Source organism: Pan troglodytes, chromosome 12 (assembly GCF_028858775.2).
Source record: "Pan troglodytes isolate AG18354 chromosome 12, NHGRI_mPanTro3-v2.0_pri, whole genome shotgun sequence".
In the NCBI taxonomy this organism is placed as follows: Eukaryota; Metazoa; Chordata; class Mammalia; order Primates; family Hominidae; genus Pan; species Pan troglodytes.
Window position 1 is genome coordinate 24,972,778 of NC_072410.2, and position 23,860 is coordinate 24,996,637.

Here is a 23,860-nt window from a genome sequence, read left to right on the forward strand (position 1 = left end):
GATCTTCTAAAGCAACCAACATTTAATGTTTTAATTTTATTGTTTTTCTATTTTCCATTTTAGTTATAGTTTCTCTTTTTTATTATTTCCTTCCTTCTGCTTGTTTCACTTTAGTTTTCTCTTCTAATTTCTTAAGGCAGAGGTTTACATAATTGATGTGAGATCTTTCTTCTTTTTTGATGTAGGTATTTTCAGCCAAGCACTGCTTTAGTTGCACCCCATAGGTTTTGGAATGTCAAATTTTTTGTTCTCATTCACTTCAAAGTATTTTTAAATTTCCTGTTTGATATATTTCACCCTCTGGTTATTTAGAAGTATGTTGTTAGTATTCACATATTTGTCAGTATTCAAAATGTCCTAGTCTTATTTATTTTAATTTCATCCATTGTAGTCAGAAAGATACTTTGTATGATTACAATCCTTTTAAATTGACTGCAACTTGTTTTGTGGCCTAACATATGGCCTATTCTAGAGAATGTACACTTAAGAATATGTATTCTATTGCTGTTTCATATAATCTTTTATAGATGTCTATTAGATTTAGTTGGTTTGAAGTGTTGTTTAGCCTTTTATTTCCTTGTCAATCTTCTGCCTAATTGTTTCATCCCATATTGAAAGTGGGATAATGAAGTCTTCATCTACTATTATCAGACTATAGAAGACCTTTCAATTCTGTCAGTTTTTGCTTCTTATATTTTGGTAAACTGTTTTTAGGTGCATATATTTATGTATTTATAATTGTTACATCTTCCTGGTAAATAATTGACACTTTTATCATTACCAAATGTCCTTTATCTCTAATAAGAATTTCTGTCTTAAAGACTATTTTGTCTGAAATTAGTATAACTGTTCAGTTCTCTTTTTGTTACTTATTATATGGTATATCTTTTTCCATTCTTTACTTTCATCCTATTTCTGTCATTCAACCTAAAATGTGTCTCTTGTAGACAGCATATAGTTGGATCATGGGTTTTTTTTGTGTGTGTGTTTTGTTTTGTTTTGTTTTTACTCATTTGCCATTCAATTAAAGTGTTTAATTCATTGACTCTTTCTTTCTTTTTTTCTTTTCTTTTTTTTTTTTTTGAGACAGAGTTATGCACTCACTATCTTGTCCAGACTGGAATGCAGTAGCTATTTACAGGTGCAATCATAGTGCACTGCAGCCTCAAACTCCTGGCCTCAAGCAATCCTCCAACCTCAGCCTCTCAAGTAGCTGGGACTACAGGTATGTGCCACTGTGCCCAGCTAATCCATTTACACTTCATATAATAAGTGATGTGGTAAAATTAATGCCTGCCATTTTGTTATTTGTTTTCTACATGTCATATCTTTTTCATTCTTCTATTCCTCTATTACTACCTTATTTTGTGTTAAATGGATATTTTCTAGTATTCAATTTTAAGTTATTTGGAATTTCTTTTACTTTCTTAGTGGCTGCCATGAAGATTTTAATGAAAATCTTAACTTATCACTCATTAATCAACTTAATTTCAATAATATACAAAACATTAAATCTATATAACTCCACTGCCTCCCCCCTCCATTGTGCTGTTATTCTCAAAGTATACATTTATACATCTGTGTCCATCAGAACAGATTAAAATTTTTGCTTTATAAAGTTGTCTTTTGAATCAGATAGGAGAAAAAATACTTACAAACAAAAAAATACATTTATACTATCCTTTCTGTTTACCCACATAGTTACCTCTATTGTTGCCCTTTATTTCTTCCTATGGATTCAAGTTACTCTCCAATATTCTTTCATTTTATCCTGAAGGATTTCCTTTCGTATTTCTTTAGGGCAGGTTTGATGAAAGTAAGTTCTCTTGGTTTTTGTTTATATTAATTTTTCCTTTTTTTTTCTTTGAGATGGAGTCTCACTCTGTCACCCAGTCTGGAGTGCAGTGGCATAATCTCAGCTCACTGCAACATCTGCCTACTGGGTTCAAGTGATTCTCCTGCCTCAGCCTCCTGAGTAGCTGGGCTTACAGGTATGCACCACCATGCCCAGCTAATTTTTGTGTTTTTAGTAGAGACAGGGTTTCACCATGTTGGCCAGGCTGGTCTCAAACTCCTGACCTCAGGAGATTTGCCCACCTTGGCCTCCCAAAGGGCTGGGATTACAGGCATGAGCCATTGCACCTGGCAATGTATCCTTTTTTGAAGGATAGCTTTAGAGGATAATATTCTTGGTAGATACTTTTTTTTTGTTTTTGTTTTGTTTTGTTTGAGACAGAGTCTCAAATTATGGCCCAGGCTGTAGTGCACTGTTGTGATTTTGGCTCACTGCAACCTCTGCTTCCTGGGTTTAAGCATTTATCATGCCTTGGCCACCCGAGTAGCTGGGATTATAGGCGTGTGCCACCATGCCTGGCTAACTTTTGTATTTTTAGTAGACACAGTAGACACAGGGTTTCACCATGTTGGCAAGGCTGGTCTTGAACTCCTGACCTCGAGTGATCTGCCTGCTTTGGCCTCCCAAAATGCTGAGATTACAGACATGAGCTACTGTGCCTAGCCAGGTTTTTCTTTCTTTCAGCACTTGATAATTTCATTCCACTGCTCTCTGGCCTTGGTTTCTGATGCACAATTAGTTGTTAATCTTATCAAGTATCCCTTTTACATGATGAGTCATTTCTCCCTTGTTGCTTTCAAATGTCTTTTTTTGTTGTTGGCTTTCAACAGCTTGATTATAATGTGTCTAGGTGTGAGTGTCTTTTATCCTACATGGAATCCATTTTGCTTCTTGGATGGGTAAATTAATGTTTTCATCAAATGTAGGGAGTTTCCAGCCCTTACATCTTCAAATATTCTTTCTCTCTCTCCCCCATCCTTTGGGGACTCCCATTGTTCACATGTTGTTATGTTTATGGTATGCCATTGGTCTCTAAGACTCTGTTTGGTTTTTTTCATTCTTTATTCCTTTTGTTCTTCAGACTGGGTAACCTCAATTGAGCTATCTAAAAATTCATTGGTTTGTTCTGCTTTCTCAAATCGGGGTGTTGAACCCCTCTAGTCAGTTCCTCATTTCAATACTTTGTACTCCAGAACTTTTTTCAACTACAGAATTTCTATTTGCTTCTTAAATAAAATTTCTCTCATTATTGATATCTCTAATTGGTAAGACAGTGTTCTTATACTTCCTATGTTCTTTAGACATAGTTTCCTGTAGTTCTTTGACATATTTAAAATCGCTTATTTAATATCTTTATCTAGTAAGGTCAATGTCTGGGCTTCCTCCTGGACATGGACAGTTTCCTCATGGACAATTCCCTCATGGACAGTTCCCATGGATTGCTTTTTTTCCTTTGTATGGTCCATACTTTATTTCTTTGCATGCCTCATTTTTGTTGTTGTTGACAACTGGACATTTTAAATAATAAAATGCAGCAACTCTGGAAATCAGATTCTCCCACCTGCCCAGAGTTTGTTGTGATTTGGTGGTTGTTTGTTTATCACTCCTGAATTCTGTAAAATCTGCATTCTCTGTCATTTGTAGCCACTGGAGTCTCTGCTCAGTTAACTCAGTGGTCAGCTAATAATTGAACAGAGATTTCCTTAAATCTTTTGGACTATTGCTGAGGAGCTGTGTGTGTATCAGGCCACACTTTCCATGCTGCAGCAGTTAACAACTCTCCCTCAGCCTTTACTTCCTGCTTGTGCAGAGCCTCAGGGTCAGCCCAAGATGAGAGCTTAGGGCCCTCCTGAGTCTTTTTTTGAACATACGCATAGCCTGGGCATGCCCACAGCCCTGTGCATGTGCCTGCCTGGGCTATGCATGATAGATTCCCAGGAATACCTCAGAGCTTTGGAAAGACCAATGGACATCCCATTCCCCAGTTTTTCATCTTAAGTGTTTTGGTTTACCTCTTGTTTGTCCTGACTGTTATCTACAACCTTAGTCAGCCACAAAATTAATCAATCACCTCTCATTGTTTTTGACAACGGTTCCCAGGGAAAAGGCTTTTCCCACTGAGGAAGAACTGAGTGAAGTCAAATAAAGAAAGCTTTGTAACTGGGGTCTTCCAGAGAGCCAGCGAACAGGTCACATAATGAGAATTATCTGGAAATGAGGCTTTGAAGGAACTCCAACCCCATCCTGCCCCCTCCAGTGGCTGTGAGCCTGTGGTTTCCACTGTGATCACAAACTGTTCATTTTTAAGGTTAGTGAGGAGCTGGAGCTGGGGAATGTGAATAGGACTAGCTAAAATGCCACCAGCTCACTATTCTTACTGAGATTTAATTATTTTTCTTGAATAAACACTTCCCAGATTGCTGCACACCTTGGGTTAATTTCTAGAGTTATGAAAAAGGTTGATTCTGATAAGGTCCTTATGCCTTCTATGAAGGAGAAGTTTTGAAGGTCCTTAACTCTGCCATTTTTGCCCAGGTATTTTTGGTGTTTCGATAATTAGGGGTCCAAATACACGAAATATAATTCCTCAATAGATTTGTTGTGCTTTTCCACAGTCATTTTTTTTTTCTTTTGAGACAGAGTCTCGCTCTGTCGCCCAGGCTGGAGTGCAGTGGTGCGATCTCGGCTCACTGCAGCCTCCGCCTCCCGAGTTCAAGCAATTCTCCTTTCCTCAGCCTCCCGAGTAGCTGGGACTACAGGCGCCCGCCACTACACCCAGCTAATTTTTGTATTTTTAGTAAAGATGGGATTTCACAGTGTTGGCCAGAATGGTCTCCATCTCTTGACCTCGTGATCCATCCACCTCGGCCTCCCAAAGTACTGGGATTACAGGCGTGAGCCACTGGCGCCCAGCCCTCCACAGTCATTTTTTAACAACATGATTTTTAACATTGACATTTCACCATACCTGTATCGCATTCCAGTATCTTTCCCAAGTTAAATGTATAGCATCTACAAAATGCTAATCGACCAATTCTCCCAAATTTGGGGAGAAAATTTTCAGCAATTAATCTTGAATCATGGGAGAATTACATGGTATTTTTCTGCAAGTGTTTGCCATGTGTGCTTTTTGTCTGGAAAATGCGAAGCTCAGTGCCCATTGGAAAATACATATTTGAGTAAGCACAGTCTTGGTCCTTTCTAGCATTCTCACTTGTTGCTTATCAATCAACCTTGCCAAAGTTCACTTGACTCTACACAGAGCTCTACATATATAAAGGCATTCTGAAGAAAATGTGAGTTCTGGGAAGAAATATTATTTTATCCTTTGCCTTGCCTGAAGTGTGAACACTTTGACAAGTGTGCCATTTGCTTCTGGTTGCATAAGAAACCAGCTGTGCCCTGCCCCAGATCTCTTCTGCAGCCTTCTTTGAGCAAAAAGGGAAGACACTCTTGAAAAGATAAACATGTACAAGTACTCTGTAAATTAGCTTGTCCTGCTCTCAAATTGCAAGTCATCCTGTTGGTAAAATAGTCTTCATCTAGTACACTTATTAAACATCTAGCATTGGTGCAGAACAGAAAACTCAGATGATATGCTCACCTCTGTGGATATCAGAGTCCAAAAAACTAGGGGTCAAAGATTCAGAAACATGGGGTTCCTGCTTGATATGTCTATATTTATCTTTATACCAAGAATGTTCACTTCACCCCAATAGTGTATCTGAATTCTCCACCTACATAGTCAATTGCGTCCTTTATTTCTCTACCGGGCTCTCAAGGATTCTTCAGTCTCAACAGGTTCAAACAAAATGTGTCATTCCCCACCCTGATCCAGTTCTCCTCCAGCATTCTCTCAGTGTAGTGGACGACACCATATCCATCTAGGAGCTTACTTTTGACACCTCCATCTCCCCCACCCCCAAGTCGTATTGATGCGGAAGTGCTGGGAAGGGAAGAGCTGGTCCCTTTAAACGATATGGAAGTGGGGAAGGAAAGTGCTGGGTACAGGAAGGGTGTGGACCCTGGCTAGGGTTCCACCCCCATGGACCTAGGTGGGGACATGCGTTTCTGTTTTCCTGCCCAAATGTTGCATTTCCCAAGACCAACCTGGCCTGTCACGCCCCCATTCTGTGCAGAGACAGAAGCAGCTGGACATCGAGAGGAGCATATCGGAGGAGGAACACACAGGTGGCTGGATGTCGGGAGGAACGCACCGGCATGCCAGCAGGCCCCTGACCAGCAGAATGACGCAGAGTTTGGCTGGGGCAGTCAGAGGAGAGCCCGGGCTGCCAAGCCGCCTGACTCCAGGGGAAAACCATCACCCTTCTAGCTCCCCTATCTGCGGAAAGCTACTTCCACTCAATAAAACCTGGCACTCATTCTCCAAGCCCACGTGTGATCCGATTCTTCTGGTACACCAAGGCAAGAACCCAGGACACAGAAAGCCTCTGTCCTTGTGACAAGGTAGAGGGTCAAATTGAGCTGGTTAACACAAGCTGCCTATAGATAGCAAACTAAAAGAGCACCCTGTAACACACGCCCATTGGGGCTGCAGGAGCTGTAAACATTCACTCCTAGACATTGGCGTGGGGTTGGTACCCCACAGCCTGCCCATCTGTATGCTCCCCTAGAAGTTTGAGCAGCAGGGCACTGAAGAAGCGAGTCACTCCCCCATCACACATCCTGCAAGGGGACAAGGGAACTTTTCCTCTTTCACTGTCGATTCAACACCCAAAGTCTCCCTCATGCCTGCCCATTTATCACCTTCACAGGCTCCTCCTACTCTTGTCCAGGATGCCACCATCACTGTACTAACATCTTTATTCTCTTCCCTCATCCTGTTTGTCCCCTCATCTCCAACTTGTTTCCCACCCTGTAGCCAAAGTGATCTTTTTTTTTTCTAAATGTAAATCTGATCTTAGCATTCCCCTGCTTACAATCCTCTAGCGGTTGGCCATTGGTATGAAATTGAGGGTGAACCCCTGTACTGCCGCCTCCAGAGCCAGCACAATCGGGTCCCTGCTTCCCTCTCCAGACTCATCACTGGACACTGAACTCCAGCCACACTCCTCTTTTCAGTTCTTCTAAAGTGCCGTACTCCTTTCTGCCTCGGGGCCTTTGCATATGCTATTCTTCTTCCTGGCATACACTCCCGGCTCTCTCCCATCTTTTCACCTCATTAACTTACCTCTTCAACCCTCAGATATACGCTCCAAAGTTATTTCCTCAGGAAACCCTTCCTTGACCCTGGGAGTAGCTCAGAAGCTCCCACTTTTCCTCAATCGTAAATACCCCATTTGTGTTCATCCGATTTTCTACCTTCACGGAGCAAGAGATGGTTCATGTAGGTTCTGCTTTATGAGGGCCCTTTCCATGTCTCTTATTTACCATTACGTCATCACCTACCATAGTGCTACATAGAGTAAGCACTAAATAAATGAAAGAATAGACGAGTGGATTAAACTTTTCTTAAGCCATCATTACATTCTAACTATGTGACAGCACATTTCTAGGTGTTTTACATGTGTTTTCTGATTTAACTTTCATAACAGTCCGTGGAGTAGGTATTATCATTATCATTCACATTTTGCAAATAAGGAAACTGAAGCACAGATAATAAGTGTCTTGCCCAGCATCACACAACAGGAGTGGGCAGAGCCAGGTTTAATATCTTTCTGGTCGGGCACGGTGGCTCACGCCTGTAATCCCAGCACTTTGGGAGGCTGAGGCAGGCGGATCATGAGGGCAAGAGATAGAGACCATCCTGGCCAACACAGTGAAATCCCGTCTCTATTGAAAATACAAAAATTAGTTGGGCATGGTGGCGCACACCTGTAGTCCCAGCTACTCAGGAGGCTGAGGCAGGACAATCACTTGAACCCACGAGGCAGAGGTTGCAGTGAGCCGAGGTGGCATCACTGCACTCCAGCCTGGTGACAGAGCGATACTCCATCTCAAAAAAAAAAAAAAAAAATCTTCCTAACTCTGAGTCTGTGTACTTCATCACCACCCAGGACTATAAAGACATCTGCTGATTATTTAATACAATACTAATGAAAATAAGCACCATCCCCCTCTCCATTTGTTCAAAAAATATGTGCTCTAACTCCTGTAGACCTACTGTAGGTTGCAACTGCCTGCGGAGCCTGAATGAACCTTCAGCCATTTCCTTGTCTTTTGAAACTGAATTTGGTATTTTGAAACAAGCAGGTATTTGGAGCCAAATCTTGAGTCTCAGATGGTAATCTTTTGGACTGTCTTTGTTCATGATTAAAGCATGACTACACAATGTTATTCGACTAATGATTTCTACTGAGTCACAAAATGGCTGTGAAGGTTATTCCAAATGAGGAGTTCCTGAAATGCTTTGAGAGGCAGCATCATCAAAGAAGGGTCAAGCTTTGGACAAATTCTATTGATTGATTGATTCATTCATTCATCCATTCATTCATTTTGAGACAGAGTCTCGCTCTGTCACCCAGGCTGGAATGCAGTGGTGCAATCACCACTCACTGCCACCTCAACTCCCCACTTCTCAACTCAAGCGATTCTCTCACCTCAGCCTCCCAAGTAGTTGGGACTACAGGTGCGCACCATCATGCCTGGCTAATTTTCACATTTTTTTTGTTGAGGCGGGGTTTTGCCATGTCGCCCAGGATGGTTTCAAACTCCTGGGCTGAAGTGATCTGCCTACCTCAGCCTCCTAAAGTGCTGGGATTACAGGTGTGAGCCACCATGCCCAGCCTGGACAAATCCTTTAACGTTTTGTGAGAAAAGCCATCTTCGTGTTTGAGGGTCATGCCTAGAACAGGCACACTGACACACACACACACACACACACACACAGAATGCCCAGGTGTGTCCCACCCACGTCTCTGAACAGCTCAGTGCCAGAGGAGTGACTCTCCTTCTCTTCTACTTTGTCCTCTTCTTTCACTTTACCAACAGTTGTATTGAGCTACAATTGACATATAATATCTCATACACCTTTAAAGTGTACACACTGGTAAGTTTTGACATACGTATGGTTAGATTTATGTTTATCATCTTGCTATTTGTTTTCTATTGGCCCTATCTGTTCTTTGTTCTTCTTTTTTTTTCTGACAGGTTTTGGATTGGGTATTTTTAATTCCATTTTATTTCCTTTGTCAGCTTGTCTTGTTATTTTAGTGGTTATCTTAGGTTTATACTACACATCTTCAACTTATCATAGTCTAACTTCAAGTACTATTACATCACTTCATGTATAATATGTGCCAATGATAAACTATTTCAGCTTCTGTATGTCTGAAAATGTCTTTATTTTGCCTTTGTTTTTGAAAGATATTTTTGCTTTGTATAGAATTCCAGGCTGAATATTTCATGTACTGAAAGAAAAAATGCTGCCCCACCATCTTTTCATTTGAGTGAGAAATCTGCTGTCATCCTCGTCTTTGTGGCTTTGCACATATCTTTTTTGTTGTTGTTCTGGCTGCTTTTAAGATTTCCTCTGTGTTACTGATTTTAAGCAAACCTATTAAGATGTCTCTGGGTGTAGTTTTCCTCATTTTCTTGTGCTTAGCATTCACTGAACTTCTTGGATCTCTGGGTCTGTAGTTTTCATCAAATTTGGAAACTTGTCAACACATTTCTTTAAATATTTTTCTGTTCCCTGTCCCTTCTACTTCCTCCCCTCAGGAATCCCATCTAATGTCTATTTGGCCACTTGAAATTGTCCCACAGTTCACAGATTTTCTTTTGGGTTTTTTTAAATTCTTTTTTTCGTATGTCTGTCTCATTTTGGATAGTTTCTATTGCTGTCTTCAAGTCCACTCATCTCTTTTCCTGCAAAGTCTAATCTGCCATTGATTCCATTCAGTAAGCTTTCCATCTAACATATTTTCTTCTCTTAAGTTTTCATCTCTATAAGTTCAGTGTGTGTCTTTTTAAATATCTTTCTTGTCTCTAAAAGTTCAGTATGTGTCTTTTTAAATATCTTTCTTGAAGTTAAGAAAGCTGAATGGCTAGCCAATGATGAAAGGTCCCGGCCAAACTTTCCTTTTTAAATAGAGATAGGACATTCAAAGAATTTTTTGAAAATTTCTGCTTAGAGTTATTTTGGGTTTTAGTTTGTGTGTGTGTGTGTGTGTGTGTGTGTGTGTATGTATTAGATTGAAACAAAGGGAACCGATACATAATTGTCCAATATCTGAGATTCATAACTCATCTGTTTCCTTTAGGAATAACATCCAAGACCTTCTGTTAACTCTTAAGACTAACTACACCAAACTTAAATATGCCTCGTATTAGCTTTTGAACATATGGAATACAGTTATAACTCTGAGTGACTCTTCTGCCATTTCTAATGTCTGTGTTAGTTCTCAGTCAGTTTTGATTGATTGATTTTTCTACTTATCACAGATGACATTTTTCTGCTTTTTTTCATGCCTTGTAATCTTTGATTAGATGCCAATCATTTTGAGTTTGACCTTGTTGGGTACTGGATGCTTTTGTTCTTACAAATTTTCTTGAGCTTTGTTCAGAGATGCAGTTATGTTACCTAGAAATAGTTTGTTCTTTTCATGTCTTGCTTTAATGATTTCTTAGGAGGGCCCAGAGCAGTGCTCAATTTAAAGCTAATTATTCCCCATGACTGAGGCAAGACCTTTCCAAGTAGTCTACCCAGGGACCCATGGATTCTAAAGCTTTCAGGCTGATGAGAACAGGCACTGTTCTTGGTCCTGTGTGAATTCCAAGCCCCGTTTCTTCTAATTCTTTCCAATGGCCCTTTCCTCAGACTCAGATAACCTTCTCACAGGCATGAGCGGATCAGTATTCAAATGAATTCTTGAGGGGGACCCTTTGCAGATGTCTGGACTTCTCTCTCTGTGCATCTGTCTCCTCTCTGGTACTTTGTCCTGTGAATTGTAGCTGCCTTGGTCCCTCCAGACCCTCAGCTCAGTCTCCCAAACTCAGGATGTTTTCTGGGCTCCACCTACGTTCCTCCTCTGTGCGCCAGGGCCTGGAAACTCTCTCAAGGCAGTAAGCGAGGGAAAGCTAGAGCTCACCTTTCTTTGGCCCTGTATGTCAGAAATCACTGGCCTTCATTCTTAGTGTTCAGTATCCTACAAACCATTGATTCATACATTTTTGTCAGTTTTTTTTTTTTCCAGGGAACTCTCATGTCCTGCTCTTGGTAATTAAAAGAGGTTAAAAAAAAACGATCAGTGGCCTCACCTTCTTCTGACCTTCTTTTCATCCCAGGCACCAGACTCATGAGACATTTCTCCCAGAAACTGCCCTCCTGGTACTATGGACCTGTATGTGCCAGGTGACCTCGAACCAGTGTGCGGAATGGCAGCTTGCTAGATCTCCTCCAATCCGCCCCTTCCCTGTCCCGCTGGCCACCATCTCTCCTGGGGTCTGCAGGCCCTGAGCAGCCAGCTTAGGGGAACAGCTGCTGCCTTCCTAGGAGGCCTTCCAAGCCAGTCTTGAACTGACCCAGCCTTTGCCTCAGTAACTCTGGGCTGCGGTGGGAATGAGAGCAGGTCGGACACGTGGTATAGAGGGCCAGATTGAAGCTACGAAAGCTGAGATGGCTAGCCAGTGATGAAAGGTCCCAGCCAAACTTTCCTTTTTCAATAGAGATGGTACATTCAAAGAATTTTTTGAAAATTTCTGCATAGAGTTATTTTGGGTTTTAGTTTGAGTGCATGTGTGTGTGTGTGTGTGTGTGTATTAGATTAAAACAAAGGGAACTGATACATCATTGCCCAGTATCTGAGGCTTATAACTCATCTGTTTCCTTTAGGAATAACATCCAAGACCTTCTGTTAACTCTTAAGACTAACCACACCAAACTTAAATACGCCTTGTATTAGTCAGCTTGGGCTGCCATCACAAAACACCAGAGGCTGGGGGACTTAAAGGACAGACATTTATTTTCTCTCTGAGGTTGGAAGTCCAGGATGAAGGTGCCAGCAACACTGGTTTCTGATGAGGCTGTTCTTCCTGGCTAGGAGATGGCCACCTTCTCTCTGTGCTGCACACGACCTTTCCTCCATGTGCTTCTGGGGAGAGGGCTCGCTGGTGTCTCTCCCTCTTCTTATAAAGACACCAATCCTACCAGATTAGGGCCCTCCTTTTATGACCTCATTTAACCTTAATTACCGTTTTGTTGTTTGTTTGTTTGTTTGTTTGTTTTGAGACAGAGTCTTGCTCTGTTGCCCAGAACGGAGTGCAATGGGGCAATCTCTGCTCACTGCCACCTCCACCTCCTGGGTTCAAGTGATTCTTGTGTCTCAGCCTCCTGAGTGGCTGGGATTAAAGGCATGCGCCACCACACCTGGCTAATTTTTGTATTTTTGGTAGAGATGGGGTTTTGCCATGTTGACCAGGCTGGTCTCGAACTGCCGACCTCAGGTGATCCACCCTCCTTGGCCTCCCAAAGTGCTGGGATTACAGGCGTGAGCCACCATACCTGGTCCCTTAATTACCTTTTTAAAGACCCCGTCTCCAAATACAGTCTCATGGTGGGGGCTTCATTGTATGAACTGGGGGGGGCACAATTCAGGCCACACACTCCCCGAAACAAATGCCTTAGCAGCAGGCTCCCCATTCTCTTTGCCGGGCGGAGGTGCTAGGTTTGGCCTGGGTCCCCTGCTTGGTGTTCATTTTGTTCATCTGCAGGATGACAGGGGACCATCTGGGTTTTCGAGTGGGTGTCACTACATGTGAGCAGCTCCTCCAGACAAGCCTATTAGGTCCCTCCCAGGAACACCCAGGGAGCCAACCCTGGCAATATAACCACAGCAACCAGTGCCCTAAGCCCAGGTCAGGACACCCAGTCACAGGAAAAAGTCACAGTCACCAGGAATTTATCAAGTCACACAGCAGGCTTGCCCATGCCTCAACCTCTCTCTCCCTCTACACAAGTCCCCATCCCCATTTCTCCTCTAACTGCATCCCTTTCCCAGCCGGCCTGACCTCCCTGCTCTCTGCCCTCTGTACCTCTGTAACCCAGGAGGCACTGCAGCCTGGCAGTGGTTCCAAAATTAGCTGCACACTAGGATCACCCGGGGAGCTTTCAAAAGTCCCAATGTCATCCCATAGGGATTAAATCAGGATGATTTAATCAGACATCCTGATTACATGTCTGGTGGGTGGGAAGCAGATATCAGTATTTTTACTGGTGGACTAGGTTTTGAATCTAGGCTTCATCATCTCATTAGCTGTGTAGCCTTGGGCAAGTTACTGAAGCCAAAACGGAGATAATAGTAGCAGTAGCACCTGTCTCTTAAGATTGTAGCAAATATGAAATGAGCTAACGCTCATAAGGAGCCTTAAACAGTGCCTGATGTGTAAGGTATGTGCGTCCACCAGGTGTGCCCCAAAGGAAACCAGCACCTTACAGAGGAAAGGCCATGCAGGAGAATCCGTGTACCAACTCCCCTAATTGTGAAAGGGCAAAGAATGCGCTGACATCAAGTCCCTGCTTGGTGTGGAGCATGCATCATTGTATTTTGTCTGTACATTGGTTCCTCAGCATCAAGATTATGATAGTCGTTGTGCAGAAGAATAAGGCTAAAAGAGACAAACTCAGGTGGGTCTAGTGATGGAGCTGGGATTTATAACCAGGTCTTTCTCACCCCCAAACTCATGTCCATTGTTATGAAAAATGCTTTGGTTTATAAGAAAAAAAGGGAGAAAATATTTTGTGTAGTCTCAATGTCTTTCACTAGTAAAAATGCAGTGAGGTTGTTTGTATGGTGCAGTTGTGGGGCTGGAACCCATCAAACACCAAGAAGTGCTTTCATTTACTCAGAATAGGGTAGGTGCTAATTAAATCATGGAAACCAACATCAAGATGAGTACAGCCTCACTGCTAATATTTTTTTGTAAAAGTTTAGGCAGGAAAGTTGCTGTTCTGCATTTTGGGTTCAAAATCAGACTACGTTTGCTAGCTATGTGACCATGGCCAATGACTTAATCGCTCTGTAATTCAGTTTCCTCACCTGTCAGTTGGAGATAATAAGAAACTCCCTCATAGAGTTATGAGGCTTAAATGAGCTAAATATAGGCCTACCCCTCAGGGCAGCACCTGACACATAGTATGTGCCCACTCAGTGGTCATATTGCTGTTACTACCATTTAGGGAATGCAAATCAGTCTTCCAAACTCCAAAGTTTCAAGTGGCTATTCCAAATTAGATAGAAGAGTGTTAAGTGAATATCAGAAATGCAACTGGATTTTAATAATTTCTTTTTAATATTAATAACTCAAACCCCCATTCACACTACTCCTTCCAAGTAAACATTCCACACCTTTTCCCCAGCCTGTGCCCCCTTCTGCCGCAAGGTCCTGGACCCTGCTCAAAGAAAACTGATTTAGGCCTTCCTGTAGGCATCTGAGAGCAAGTCAGATGGTTGCCTGCACAGACACAGACAGCGTGGATGGGATTTTGTCTGCAGGCAAGGGTCAAGGCTGGCCTAGCCGATCACTGAGCTCTCCTGCTCCTCCTCCCTGGAAGAGCACCGGCAACTCGACAGTCTCCCCTTGCCCAGCCTTCAGCCAGGCTCCTCTGAATGCTCTTCTCAGCGAGGCCTCAACCTTTGCACTTCTATGCCCATCTCTGCATCACCTGATTTTAGCAAAAAGCCTAAGTCAGTGTAGCCAGAATGCCCCACCCTCAGTATCTGATCGCTTTGCTATCTGATCCGCATCATCGTTCCCACCGTCCCCCAGGCGACATCTGATCACACTGGCCTCTCTCCTGAAAGAATCCTGTCAAGTTGGTTTAGCCAGAAGCCCCCCTGCCCTTAACATCTCCTCTTAATAATTTTCCATCCACTGGCATCCCCCTGACCTTGGCTATGAATCCCCACTTGTCCATGTTGTACTCAGAATTGAGCCCAGTTTTATACAGAGGTCTGGTTTCCCTTAGTATACAAGAGTTTGTCAAGAATCTGTTTTGTTATTGTTATTGTTGTTGTTGTTTTTGAGACAGAGTCTCTCTCCATTGCTAGGCTGGAGTGCAGTGGCACGATCTCGGCTCACTGCGATCTCTGCCTCCCGGGTTCAAGCCATTCTCCTGCCTCAGCCTCCTGAGTAGCTGGGATTACAGGCACGGGCCACCACACCCAGCTAATTTTTGTATTTTCAGTAGAGACGGGGTTTCACCATGTTGGCCAGGATGGTCTCGATCTCCTGACCTCGTGATCCACCCGCCTCGGCCTCCCAAAGTGCTGGGGTAACAGGTGTGAGCCACCGCGCCTGGCCCAAGCATCTGTTTTTACCACTTTACTGTCCAGCTCTGGGTACTGACAATCTCCACATATGCACACATGTGAGCACGTGGGCACACACACACACACGTGTCCATGCATGTGTGTTCAGCCCCCTCCCCACCCCTCACCCCACACAGCTCTGGCTGCTCTCCTCAGCAGCCCCTCGCAGCTGGGCTCTGGAGCTTCTCTGGTCAGGAACATGGAAGCAGCCCCTGGTCCCCAGCTAGTAACATTTATGAATCTTTTACACCAGTGACCAGAAATAGCACCAACCGCAGTCCACGGTGGCCACGTCGGGCTTGGGAGGCTCAGCCACCAGCCTCTGGATCTGGGCCAGCGTGCTGCAGGCTTCCTCCATCTCTTGCCAAACGAGAAACACGTCCTCTCTGACTCCAGCTCCTAAAAGGGGAGACACAGCATGAGCGGCCGGCTGAGACAGGCCCAGGAATGTGGCAGCCCGCCTAGCAGGCCTGACGCATTGCAGCCAAGTTTCTGGAACATTTCTGAACATCAAATTCCGCTTCCCCCACTAATCTCTTTCTGAGAATCAGAACTGAAATCCCCAAGGAAGTGATATCATCTCAAGAAATCATAAATGCAGACTTTAGGATACAATAAATCCTTCTAAAGTCAATGTTTGTAGCAGCCAGAATATTTAAAATGAATTATTGATAATACCCAAATAAGATAGGAATAAAAACATTCAAAAGCACCTCACACAAGCCAGGGTCACCGCTGCGAGGAAGGGAAATGCAATGGCATGTTGTGAAAGCAACAACCCCTAATCCTTTCGCCATGTAGCCAAGGTGTCCTGCTTCTTTGAAACCACAGGTATAATATTTCCCCCAATGTAATAGTGATTGCCTGGTCTCCTTTTCTGGACCTCTACTGTCTCAGTTAAGGGATAGGTTTGACTCTATAACATTTTTTTAAAATGACATGGCACCATTAATTTAGATATTTATGTCTTTCAATCAATCGAAGTTCATGCCAAGGAGAGTGGTTTAGGGCTGGGATACAGGCTCTGCCTTCATCGAGATCCAGGCTCTAACAGATCAGCAGTTTCTAGAGGTTGGGGCGGGTGGGCCGGGGGGAAATGGATGTGCACTCTGTGGTGTGCCATGCAGAGGTGCACGGTGAGAGGTCCTGTCCTGCTACCTTAACTGTATCAAAGTCAAGGTCCCAGCCATGCTGTGGTACTATGTTACTATGGGGGAAAGTGGGTAAAGAATAGATGGGCAGGCTGGGCACGGTGGCTTACGCCTGTAATCCTGTAAAACTTTGGGAGGCCGAGGCGGGCAGATCAATGGAGGTCAGGAGTTCGAGACCAGGCTGGCCAACATGGTGAAACCCCGTCTCTACTAAAAATACAAAAATTAGCTGAGCATGGTGGCCCGTGCCTGTAATCCCAGCTACTCAGGAGGCTGAGACAGGAGAATCACTGGAACTGGGGAGGCGGAGGCTGCAGTGAGCTGAGATCACACCACTGCACTCCAGCCCAGGAGACAGAGTGAGACTCCAGCCCAGGAGACAGAATGAGACTCCATCTCGAAATAAATAAATAAATAGATAAATAGATAAATAATAGATGGGCATCTCCCTGTATCACTTATTACCACTGCCTGTGAATCTACAATTATCTCAAAATAAAAAGGTTAATTTTTAAAATCTTGAAAACAGATCCACACTCTTTCTATCCTGCTCCTCGGTCATCTCAGCACATCCTTCTGTCTTCAGCCACCTTATGTTTCAACATGGTGTCCTTAGTGCCAAGCAGCACGTCCTGAGCAGCAGGGCCACTGGGAGGACACAGAAGCACACTCCCTGATGGAGTCAGTTCCTTCGAGGCACCCTGCCCAGAAGGCCCACCCCACAGCTTCATTACTTAGCCACTGCCAGAATGGCATCACACAGCCCCATCTGGCAGCAAGGGAAACTGAGAAATGCTTTTAGGCGGGGTACACTGCAACCCTAAGTAAAATCGGGGCTACAGCCTAAGGAGCAAGGGAGTGTATCTGGGTGGCAACTGGCAGTCCCTGCCCCTTGGCTGAGACATGTTCTGTCACCAAATACACCGAAAAGCCCCTTCCTCCCACTTCCCAAGTCTGCATGATAATTAACTGATGCCCAATATCCCACAACCACAGATGATGAGAGACCACCCTCCAGTCTACGGGGCACCCCAGGAGACTCATCCACCCGGAGCCAAAGGACTGATCCTAAGCCAACAAGGCAGACTAGGGCAGACCAGAGTTGATGTTTCTGAATTTTAAAATATAGTCAAGAAGGGTAGGGCAGAAAAAAGGGACATCAAAGTTCTAGCCTCTTGAAGTGGGACAAATCAAGTGAGAGAGTATTAATAGCTGTGTTCCTAAAGGGGCAAGTGACAAGCCCTGACAGAGACGGACGGCTACCATGGCTCTGCGGCCATCAACAGCCTAGGAAGTGAAATCTGATGTGTCCTGAGCTCCATGTTGAAAATCCAAAAATAACACAGGCTGCTGCCAAATGCGAACCTTAAGCCCACAGGCCCTCTGAACGCTGTAAAATCAAGACAGACTGCCAGCTGCTTGCTTCAGCCTGGAGGTGTTAAGTAGCAGGAGTCTCTTAAAAGTTTCAAATGAGTCAAGGCTTTCCTCTAGACTTGTCAATAATATCTTAAGAGGGAGTACACCACAGGGTAGGGTCAAAGGAGAAAGTTCCGAGGAAACCCAGTCGGCTCTTGGTCATCCAGGGACAGGGAAATGTGTCTCTGGGACAGCAGTGACCGGGACGTGCCCCCTGTGCAGGCAGTATCTAGGATTATCACTACCCCAGTCTAGTGATCGTGATGAAGCAGCTACAGACTGCTATGTCGGTGATCAGAGAGCAACACAAGTCCATCTGATTTGCTTTGCTTAAAAACAAAAGAAAACAAAAGAAAACAAAACAAAAAAACAGTGAAAAAGAAAGCTACAGAGCAGTAAAAGCATCATGACAATGCACAGGTTTTATTTCAAGTTATTCCTCACACAGTAAGGAAGCACTGCCAGTTTTATCAAGGTCACTTTTAAGGACTTAGTTGGGATCTCAGATAGCCACAGCCGAGGGACAGAGCCCCATTGGGGATGGAAGACGATGGGGGCACAGGAAACCCCGCTGTTCAGACCTCCGTGAATTTGAAATTCTCCAGTCTACACCAGGGAGGAGATGAAACAACAGGAAGCTGTATGTATCTTTATGTATCTTTTTTTTTTTTTTTAATGGATTCTTGCTCTGTCGCCCAGGCTGGAGTGCAGTAGCACGATCTAGGCTCACTGCAACCTCTGCCTCCCAGGTTAAAGCGATTCTTGTGCCTCAGCCTCCCGAATAGCTGGGATCACCACCACACCTGGCTAATTTTTGTATTTTTTTAGTAGAGATGGGGTTTCACCATGTTGGACAGGCTGGTCTTGAACTCCCTGACCTCAGGTGATCCACCCGCCTCAGCCTCCCAAAGTGCTGAGATTACAGGCATGAGCCACCGTGCCCAACCAAAGCTGTATGTATCTTGACTGTCAAGGTGGAAGCCAACTAAGGTCTGCCTGACAACAGAAGCTGGATACGGTTCCTCATGGAGTCATTCAGGAGACCTAGTGGATTCTCCAACCAGAATGCATGCCTGCCCAATCCCCCGCCTTGCATGACTGCTGCCCTCCCAGACATCTGGTAACAATTTGAAGGCCGGGCGCAGTGGCTCACATCTGTAATCTCAGCACTTTGGGAGGCCTAGGCAGGAGGATCACCTGAGGTCTGGTGTTCGAGACCAGCCTGGCTAACATGGTGAAACTCCGTCTCTACTAAAAATACAAAAATGAGCCGGGTGTGGTGGCAGGTGCCTGTAATCCCAGCTACTCAGGAGGCTGAGGCAGGAGAATCTCTTGAACCTGGGAAGCAGAGGTTGCAGAGAGCCATTGCACTCCAGCCTGGGTGACAGAGAAAGACTGCATCTCAAAAACAAACAAAAAAACCAAACCAAACCAAAACAAAAAAACCAATTTGCAGGCTCGTGTTAAAATGCTAACATACCTGGGAGCAATGTCACAGTCTGCTGCTGTTTTTCATTAGCACCTAGTATTGACTTCTCAGACTGGCTAGTTTGACAAATAAAATGAGACTCAGGACAGGAAGTTTTGATGTCAAGGAGAAAAGTCCACAGGATACCTGCTGCCAAATGCCATTTCCCTGTCCAATCTTCCACATCTCACCTACAGGATAAAACCCAGTTGCCAGAGTCCAGTTCATTAATACGGTCATTTGGCAAGTATGTGTTGAGCATCTCCTCTGCAGTGGGTGGGTCCTATTGGTGCTGGGGATGCAGTGACCAGGGCCCAGCTCCCTGGGCTGGCATTGAGGTCAGGGTTCAAAGCTCCCATGACACTCCTCTAACACTCTGCACCATGAACCCGGTCAGAGCACTGTCCTCCCAGCCCTGTCCTCTGTATCAGAGGACTGAGCCCTCCGCTGCACCCACCCCGTCCCACCCTTCACTGAAGACATAGTCTTGACTCCACCACCCCAGGAAACGGTGAGCTGCCTCCTACTCCCCCTTCTCAGTCCCGTGGAATGAACCAGGGCACCACTGGACTCCATCCTCTTGCTGCCAGGACATGCTCGGGCCACACCATTAGTGAACCTGTCCATGTGTGCATTTCAGTTCCTGGCTGCCTGTCACTCAGCCTCCAATTCCCAAGAACACAAAGAACTAGGAGCCTGTGATGGTGACATCATTCTGTGCATGACCTTGAGTCCAGTCTAATTTAAGTCAGCCTTCCATGAACCCAGTGCTTATTTTTAGTAGGCAGCTGCCTACAACACAGCTCAGCACTCAGCAACACGTCCCCAGCCTGCCAGCTGTTGTGGGCTGGGGTCTGCGGCTCTCCTGCAGTGCTTGGGCACTTGCTGTGTGTGTGTGCACCGGCTGACTTTGCCAACTGGATGGTAAATGTCTTAAGCATAGGGACAGTGTCTTTTCTTTCTTTGTATCCTCCACAGCACTCAGCCCAGGTTCTATCTAGTATTTTCTGCAAGAATTTCTGTCCTCCTTTTTTATTTTTCCTTATTACATAGAAACAGTTCTGGAGCACCTAATACATTCATTCCTCATGATTACAAGAAACTCTTCAGAGGGGTGTGCAAGAGACTCAGATCATCTGAGCACATGGCTATGCCCGAGGTATTCCAGACACTGACAATGACATCCCTTAAAACACGAAGTCATTTCCTTCTGGGTTCATGCCACAGTAAGCAAGACTTCCCCCAAGTATCTGAAGTACTATCATTTCCAGGATAGGAGGAGAAAAGCAATTAGAAAAATAGGCAGGTGCGGTGCTGATCCAAGGTACAGTTCAATGTTGCCCTGGGAGAGGGCAGCCCAGAAACAAAACCACCCTCGGGGACCCTTGAGTCCCAGACCATCCCCTCGGTCCTACTGTGGCTCATTGTTTGTGGCCCTGCCCAACCCCAGGACTCTCCGGTGAAGAACTGATCCCGCCAGGTGGAGAGCTTGCAGTCTGCCTGACCCCCAAACTCCTATTCAGTCATGCAGATTTGAAAGACTTGAATATAACTATGAAAAGGCAGTATTTTCAGGAAAAAGTAGCACATACTTCTATTTTCAGAAAGCGATATAACATTAAAAAAAATAATACACTGTGAGGTGCTAAACATTCCCAGAGACCTAAAATTACCATGAGGATGTGGTAAAAGGGCCACATTGCATCCATAAAGGGAATGAAAGCCGTAAAATCAGTGGTTTTTGTCATAATAAAAAAATTCCCAGTTATTTCTATTACATTATATGTTAAGATGTTTTGTTGTCGAGAAGTAATTAAACACCTGCTAGCTTGATCCAGCCCCCCTGCCGTAACCACAGAGGCACAGTGTGGGGCTGCTCTCAGTCCCACCCTATGGAAATTAACCATTCATTAATTTAGAGTGAATATAGAGTCATTTCGCCATCTGGATAACCATCTAATGTTTTCTTGGGGCAATGAATAGATATATTTCACAAGAGCCATTATGTTATCTTAGAAGCAATTTCAATATGAAGAATGGGCAACTTGAGCTATCATCTAATACGTGAATGTGGCACCGTCCTCTGGGCCCTCTCCGTCTCTTCTAAATGGCACACTATAAAATGCAAATGTAATGCAGTCTAATTGTCCAAAATTCATTTAGAAAACCCAAAAATGAACCATCACCATTCTCCCCATGTAAAGGGTAGGTGCTCCCCCAAACTTGGTGAGAAAAATGACCGCAGGCTCCAGGATGCTACGGGGCTAGTAGACCATAAAGACCCAGGCAAGGAGACAGAGAAATAATATCTAAGGAACAGATGCAAAGATGCTCATCAACAAAGTTTAGCTGAATAAATCTATTCTACTTAGGATAAGTGATACCATTTATAAGGCATCAACTCAGGGGTAAATGTTTTATTGACATGTAAATTCAGAAGAACTTTATGAGTTTCCTTTAGAGCAAATTTACAAAAAAAAAAAAAAAAAAAAACTGAGTTTTTTTCAGTTTTTCCATCCAAGAAAAGGCCTGAACCTCTTTCTGTTCTAAGGGATCTATAGTGCACAAAAAAACAAAGATGGTGGCAGGGCTGCTCCCTGATTTCCCATCAACCAACTCTGAACCACAAAGAGCAGGGCTAGGACTATTGTTACTGGGGAGCAACCCCGCACCGGCATCTGCTCAGCCTCTGTCCTCAACAACGGCCCTAACTCTGTGAGGATGGTTGTGTGCATGGGCTACTGGGGACTGGATATCACTCACGTAGACGGGTCTGCTCCCAGGTCTGCCAGATCATTCAGGAATGAGCAAGTTCTAGGAGGCTAATTATCTTCTTCAAACTCAGAAGACACTGACTTAGGAACTAGGAAGCCAATGCTTTAAAATATCCCCTTCTCAGTAGGACAATCTACTCGGAGAATCATCATTCACTCATTTGTTCAACAACACCCCATCATTGCCGATTATATCCGGACACTGGAAATACAAAATGAACAGGAAACCATCCCAGCTCTGAGGAGGCCCTCACTCCAGTGCGGTCTTCCCAGAGTGTGGTCCTCAGAACCTGTGGCAGACACCCCTGAAATGCTTGTCAGTGCAGATTCCTAGGCCCCACCTCAGACTCATTCTGAGGGTGGAACCCCAGGGAGCTATATTCTTAAAGGGTCCCAGTGATTCTTTGCAACAAAAGTTCACAAAGCTTTAGTCTAAGACGTGAGAGAGGCATGTAAATACATGATCACTCTCCAAAATATTCTTGGAGAAAAAAAAAGTTGGGTGATTTCCAGGAGCAATATTCTCATGCCTGGATGTCCCTATGTCTGCCCTACAGAAATGCTCACAAGAGAAGGCAGCACTCCCTTTCCCCTGCACAGTGCTGGGAACCCCCGACACCATCTTCCAACACCCATTCCAGGCCACCTGTCATCCATATCTTCATAACATTCTACTGGTTCTAAGTGTCACCTATTTTAGATGTATGTTATAATGGCTGCTTCCTGCTGATAAATGGAGGAGAAAGAGGGGAAAATGAAAATTTACCAGGTATCTACTATGTGCCACCGTGCTGGGAACTTAAACACGTTACCACATTGACTTGCAACAATTGCCTGAGTCCAGATCATCATCCCCGTTTTACAGATGAGCACACCGAGGCTCAGAGAAATTTGCCCAAGGCCACACAACTAATAAGTGGTGAGGTCAGGATTCAGCTTCAGGCTGTTAGTCTCCAAAGCTCCCCACCGCCACACTGGAACGCTGGCCTTGGGTATCCTGGAAAATTCTCATGATACAAGATCTACGTGAGCAAACCCATCTGTTGTCTGTTGATCACTTTCAGTTTTCCCTCAAGGGGCTTATAGACTTATCTCTTCCTACGTCTGAAACCACCCAGTTTGTAATTCTGATGCAGGTGGTGATGGTGGGTGAGCTGTGTCCCCAAGGTCAGGGGCTCCAGTGACATTCCAATGAGCAGTGACACACCTACTGGCTCCACAGCGATCTGCCTGTATTGGAATCGGTCGTCACCCACAGGGATGGCCCACCAGGTTATCAAGGCTGAGAGCTCTTGCTGCGCTTCCACTATCTGTAAGTTTGTCTTCTTCATTAAACCGTGACTTCCTTGAGGACAGAACTATGTTTATCTGTTTTTGTAACCCCTCTCCCTGGTACCTTCCTGACACCTGGTCGAGACTTCCAAATAGGCTATTCCAGAACACAGGTCCCTTGAAGAGAGGGACCTCCTTTTTTCATCATTGTATCCCCAGAGCCCAGCACAGCACCCAACTTTGCAATAGTAAATGTGAAACGGATCTGTCACCCTGGAATCAGAGCCATCACCCTAAAATCAGAAATTCAAATGCAGTCGGAAATCTGCACTGGCTCTTTTCCCTGGCAATTCAATTTCATGTTTAAGAGTTTTGAGGGTTTCTCTCTGCTCCGTGTGTTAGGTGATGCAGGATGCCCGGATTCCCTTGATTATTTCAGCACAATTCTAAGGAGCTGATTGCACTGGCTGACCCAAGACCTGGGCTGAGCCCACCCCTGCCCAGTGTCAAGAGGGCTATTTTGAACAAGACGTAGTGCAGCCAGAAGCCTAGAATAAAACTAGGTATGCCAACGGGAGTGGGAACAGAGGGGTTCCCTGGGCTTAGGGGCTTACTCTCCTTAGTTGGGAAAACGAGATCTGCAAACACCTCAGATA

At 44.5% G+C, this 23,860-nt stretch overlaps 1 protein-coding gene across 14 annotated transcripts in view; it reads right to left on the reverse strand.

Annotated features, from left to right (window-relative positions):
- The window catches only part of VWA3B (von Willebrand factor A domain containing 3B), a 225,676-nt gene that overhangs the window by 134,777 nt on the left and 67,039 nt on the right, over positions 1 to 23,860 (reverse strand). For 13 of the 14 annotated variants that reach the window (XR_010149071.1, XR_008546484.2, XR_008546485.2 and 10 more), the window contains one exon: positions 15,397 to 15,522. The exons of the other annotated variant lie outside the window; for it this stretch is intronic. Coding sequence is in view for 8 of the 13 variants with exons in the window: in XM_054678679.2 (XP_054534654.1) it covers positions 15,397 to 15,522 (126 nt within the window). In the remaining 5 variants the exon portion in view is untranslated. The remainder of the gene's footprint in view (positions 1 to 15,396; positions 15,523 to 23,860) is intronic. 14 annotated transcript variants of the gene reach the window in all.